At 52.7% G+C, this 5,699-nt stretch overlaps 1 protein-coding gene across 12 annotated transcripts in view; it reads right to left on the reverse strand.

The window, feature by feature from the left end:
* The window catches only part of RTEL1 (regulator of telomere elongation helicase 1), a 51,953-nt gene extending 46,260 nt beyond the window's left edge, over positions 1–5,693 (reverse strand). For 6 of the 12 annotated variants that reach the window (XM_014532811.1, XM_014532810.1, XM_014532808.1 and 3 more), the window contains exons 1-2: positions 1,864–1,989; positions 1,092–1,350 (exon numbers count right to left, since the gene is read on the reverse strand). In XM_014532811.1, coding sequence (XP_014388297.1) covers positions 1,092–1,193 — 102 coding nt within the window. In that variant the 5' untranslated portion in view covers positions 1,194–1,350; positions 1,864–1,989. The other 6 variants (XM_014532803.1, XM_014532805.1, XM_014532802.1 and 3 more) reach the window with 6 other exon arrangements.
* Positions 5,694–5,699: the final 6 nt, after the last annotated feature.

Consider the following 5,699-nt stretch of genomic DNA (forward strand, 5'->3'; position numbering starts at 1 on the left):
AGAAAGGATATATGCACCCCTATGTTCACAGCAGCACAATTCACCATAGCTAAGATCTGGAAACAGCCTAAGTGCCCATCAGCAGATGAATGGATTAGAAAACTGTGGTACATCTACATGATGGAATACTATGCTGCTGTAAAAAAGAAGGAATTTTTACCATTTGCGACAGCATGGATGGAACTGGAGAGCATTATGCTAAGTGAAATAAGCCAATCAATGAAAGAAAAATACTACATGATCTCACTCATTTATGGATAATTACAACTATTATAAACTGATGAGCAAAAATAGATACAGAGGCAGAGCAACATCAAACAGACTGTCAAACTACAGTGGGAAGGCCAGGGAGGGTTGGGGGATGGGAGGGGGGTAAGTGATCAACTGAAGGACTTGTATGCATGCATATGAGCATAACCAATGGACACAAGACACTGAGGGGCATGGGAGGCTAGGGGAGGGTCAAAAGGGAGAAAAAAAGGGGACATATGTAATACTCTGTGTAATACTTTAAGCAATAAAACAATTAAAAAAATAAAAATAAAATAAAGTGTATAAACTACTTTGGAAAACAAAAAAAAGAGCAGCCTGGAGCCCAGGTCAGGCAGCCCTCAGGGGCTGGGGCTCGAGCAGGGAAGAGGGCACGCGAAGAAACGAAGAAACGTAGTGGAATGCAACCTGCATCCTCCTCCCTCCTTGCACTCCCCCGAGGCTTAAAGACCTTCCACAATGAGGACTGGGCACCGGCTGACCCTCTATCCCTCTATGTGGAAATAGGCCCTCTGGATCCTCAAAAGGCTGGCTGCTCACTGGGCCTCAGCTCAAACATCATCCCCTCAGGAGGCCTCCTCAGAAGCCTATACCTTTTGTCTTTTCTTCACAGCACTCATCACCGTCTAGAATGATCTTTTCTTGTTCCTTGTTTATCGTCTCTTATACTGGTCTAGAACATCGGCCCTACTTATTGAACCCCATGTCCGGAAGGTGCCTTTCACGCAGTAGGACTGGCCACAGTGAATAGGCCGTGGACTATGTCGGGTCTTTGCTGAAGTTCTGCCCACGTTGACCCATCCCCCAGGTACAAGCTTTACCTTCTGCAGACACTCCAGGACTTTGGCCATGTACTCCTCCTGGCATTTGTATGGCTGGAAAGGGAAATCCACGGTCACCCCACTCAGGATTATCTTGGGCATAATGGCCTGTTCTCAGGAGGGCTCCGAGGTTGGCTGACATGCAGGCTGTGCGGGTCTGTGAGACAAAACCCACTCTGAACATCTCAGGGTCTCAGCCACTCCAGGTAAGGGATGCCAGCCTGTGGCACTGGGACATGACGCAGTTTTCCAGGAATTCCTATGGCACAGAAATGGGGACAAGACTGTTGGTAGCCAGCTTTTCTGGAGGCCAGGCCACTTCAGTCATCTCAGGCAGCCCCCACCCCCCACCCCTTCCCCCAGGGACAAGGTCCTATGGCACGCCTATGACATCCTAGCACAAGGAGCTGGAAGGTGAAGAACCTAGCATCAGCCCGGCCTTGTCCTTCTGCCTCACACAACTCCATCCCGCTCTGAAAGGCGGCCAGGCTCACAGACTAAAGGAGCAGAAGTAGGGCACGGTTCCACACGCTCCACCTGCAATAATAATTCACTTCCTTCCACCAGAGCTTGAGAGGCCAGATTCTAGCAGCGACCCACCCCAGCCTGGGCCGGTCTGAAGCTCCTGCCCCTGTGTCTCCCAACCTCTGCTCCCCTGGCCCGGAGCTTCGCCCCATCTCTCTCTGGTGGGCAACTACGTGTAACGAAAGCGCATGTGCGCCGGCTCTAATCTGGGAAGCGAATCCGTGTGGTCCCCAGCAAGTCACTCAACTTCTCTAGGCCTCAGTTTCGCCTGGATGCCGGCATTCACCTAAACACTGAATGCCCGCCCTTGCTGCAGGGCCCGGCCACAAGGCAACCAGAGCCAAAGGACCGGTTCCTCCAAGAACGGCGCCCAAAGCCCAAGCGCGCAGGAAAACTACCAATCCCAGAATGCAGCGCGGCCAAATAGCCTAAGCGTGGGCCTGAAGGCAGCGCGGGACCTGCCGGGAGCTGTAGTTTTGGAAGCCGCCACTCGGCTAAAAGTACCAGTTCCAGGGTCTCCGCGACTCTCGGCCCACTAGTCTCTGCGGAAGCCTTCCACGACCAAGGGTCCCAAGAATTCACCCCAGTTAGTTCGGGGCACCAGCGCGTGCTCCGCCGTCTGCCAGTTCGGACTTCGTGCGCCGAGGTGCGTAGCGTCACTTTACGTCACTTCTGCTCCCACTTCCGGTCCGTTGCATTGAGCTCCCAGCGGAAACCGTTCTCCAATTGAAGGTTCTGTGATGCCAGTGGCCTTGAAGCTTGGTTTCAAGCCCCACCTGCCTTTCTTTGACCCTAAGTTCAGGGAGGGACACTCCATCGCCCGCGGGAAGAAACCTGGGGTCCCGCCCGTGCCCTCCCTCGATGTCAACTCCACCATGGCCTCCATTCCACTATCCTTCCCTGGGCCAAGCTACCTTGGTTGCCTGGACAACCAGAACTCTTTAAGACTGGAGTCTAAACCAATTGAGAAGGCTAAAAAGCTAATTCCAATGTAACCCTGATGTTGGGGGGAGGGGGGGCTAGCAATCTGAATCTGTGCCAGTAACCTAATGTACATTCTTGATAACCTATAATTAAGTCACTGCCCCTTTCTCCACAATCTGGTCTTGCAAGACCTGTTACCTAAATGCTCACATTTTACAGAGGCCATAAACCATGAACAATATACAACTCCCGGAGGGGGTTATCAGCGCTGGCGCCAGGCCAGGCCCTTAGGTATGGTCTCAAGGCCCCCATCCCAACAACACACGGGTTTTGCAAAGCCTACAAAAGGTCCGGAAGTCCCATCCATATTTGGGGGACAAACCAAAGGGGATAAAAGAAGAGCTTCCACCATATTGGTTTGCTCAGACTTTGGAGGCAACTCCTCTGAGACTGCTGGCGTAATAAAGATGTGTAACTCCATTTCTCTAAGCATCGCTTGGGTTTTTTCAGTCTCTACAACACACTCACTCTCCTTAAGTCTGCAAATGGCGGCCCCTTGCCGTGACCTGGCTCCTGGGAGCCTCACCAGCTCCTCCTTTACTGTCCCCTGGGTTTAGCCATTTTTCCGGTCAATGTCCACCACTGGTTAGGGTGGGCCCCTCTGAATTCCCAGCATCTAGCACCAGCTGGCAGTCAACATGGGGTCCCAGGGGTCACCACAGCTCTGTGTGGTCAGAGATACTGGTCTAGGCAACCCCCGCGTGTTCCAAAGACACCAGGAAGAAATCGACGCTGCAGTGATAGCCCACAGGCCACTGGCAATGCTGACTTCAGAGCTCCTCATGGGCTCGTTAATGTCCAGATGTTTTCCGCCAGTGGCACATTTATGTCACATGTGTGTCCATGCTGATGTGTGAGATCATGCTTGGGAAGTCCAGGACACAAGCTGGCATCCACCTCCACCACCTGTTCCGATGAGGGGACTGTAGAGTGTCTACCTTGGCCTCTAAGCAGGAAGCTTGGAGAAGGTGAGGAGCTCTGGCCACGCCCTTGCTTAATGCTTACCAGCCACAGGCTTCAGAACTATCCATGCAGGCAGTGGTGTGTTTGTGCTAATGACCTCTAAGATAAGTTCTTCTGCTGTGCACACTTCACAGGTGAGGGAAGAAAGCACAGGTGGTTAGTAGATTGCCCAAAGCCAGCAGCTTACAAGTCTCAGAGAGGAAAGGGAAACAAGGTTGACCAGAGCAAGCCCTGCTCAGAGCCACAGGGATCTTGATCAGCCAATAAACTTGAATTGATTGTCTGCTTTGGCACGCTTTGTGAGACTCCCACAGGGCCGGGAGCCGGTCCATCCTTGCTGCTTGACACAGTCGCTGCAGGGAAGAAACATCTGCACAGCATATGTTTCAAGGGACCTGGCGTATATGGCATACTGTTCTTAATATGTTTGCTCCCCTTAGTGCTATGTGTTTTAACCAAGGTCACCTCTCCAAGAAAGGTTGTTTCCCCAGGTAGGGATTTTTCCCTGAAGTTAGGGAGGGAATAAAATCCCTTAACTAAGTGCCAGGCGGGTAGTTAATCACTTTAACTACGAACAATCACGCTTAAGCTACATAATCTTTACTCCCTGGAATGGAGATAAGAAACACCCTAACCTTTGGAATAGAAATTGACAGGATTAAAATCAACTGGTATAAATACAGATGTAACAAGACAACAGAAGACAGAACCTAGAGACAGAACCTAGTGAGAGAACATGGCAAAAGATCCTGGACAGAACCTGGCTACAGAACTTCGCTGGAGAACCTAGACAGAACATGGCAGGAGAACCTAGACAGAACCTGGCTGGAGATCCAAGACAGAACCTGGCTGGAGAACCTAACCAGAACTTCGCTGGAGATCCTGACCAGAACTTGGCTAGAGATCCTGGCTAGGCTGCTGATCAACTGAACGCTGTCTCTGTGTCATTCCTTCTTCGCCGACTCCGTCCACACCTTTGGGGACCCCTGGACCTGCTGGGGATGGACCCCAGCACCACAGGGGACCAAACCCCATGTGGCCCACAGGACAGATGTTAACCAGTCACACACTTGCTCCTTGCTCCGTGTGCATATCAAGGTGTGTTTGTAATATACACCTGTTGGGCCCCCTCCTGGCTGACTCTGATCCTTAGGTTTGTCCCTGACTTTCACCTTTCTGAGCCTACCTCATCTCTCTGCAGGTTACCGGATTTTCCCAGAGTTTTATTCCTGGCCCTGGGACTTAATTGCTTATGGAGTAAGCACTGCTCTCAGCCTTGGTGACTCTGTCCCTGAAATGGGAATGATAGTCCATTTGTCTGACTTTCTAGTCCCAAAGTGAGGCGAGGTGGTCACTGCAGAAAAAGGCCTCCCATCCCTGCAAGGATCTCCCTTTGTGGGAATCAACTAGAACCCTGAGCCTGGGCGGTGGGGGGGGGGCAGAACACCCACCCACTCACCAATTGTGCACATTTGTCCTCTGTCACCTGAGAACTAGAGTCACTGTCTCATCTTGCCCCTGAGAAGTGGAAGCTGGAGGGTCAGAAACTCGCTCAGCCACAGCGAGGGGCCGTCAGAGGCCTGTTTGGAACCCACCTAGATCTTGCTTCGAAGCCCTTGTCCCAGGCCCTTGGTCACTGCCTCACTTACCCTCGTCTCTGCCTCAGAACCTGCCCGTCCTCTGGAATGCCTCTCTCGGCCTTCACATCAGCCCCACCCACGTCCAGGGCACACTTTCCCCTCAGCACAGGCCTGGGCACACAAAAGGTGCCAGCAGCCTCCATGAAGAGCTCTCTGACCCCACCCTCACATAGGGCGATCCCCTCCTGTTGGGCTTACCCTGAGGAATGGGGGCTGTCTTCACCATCCCCCCAAGCCTACACAAAGCCAAGCTGGGACCAGCGAGTCCCTGCGGTGAGCGGTGAGCGGTGAGCATGGAGGATGGGCATCTGTTTGCAGCACTCTGCCCGAATCTCAGACTGGGCTCTTCCCTTCCTCCATCCCTCCCTCCTCCCCTCACTCACCCCTCTTTCTCTGACGCCTGCAGCCCCTGCCATAGCCAGGCTCCAGTTCTCTTTCTCCCTCTCCCTCCCTCCCTCTTGTCTCCCTCTCCTCCTCCCTCTCTCCCCGCGACGCG

This window comes from Myotis brandtii, unplaced genomic scaffold (genome assembly GCF_000412655.1).
Source record: "Myotis brandtii unplaced genomic scaffold, ASM41265v1 scaffold915, whole genome shotgun sequence".
NCBI classification, from domain to species: Eukaryota; Metazoa; Chordata; class Mammalia; order Chiroptera; family Vespertilionidae; genus Myotis; species Myotis brandtii.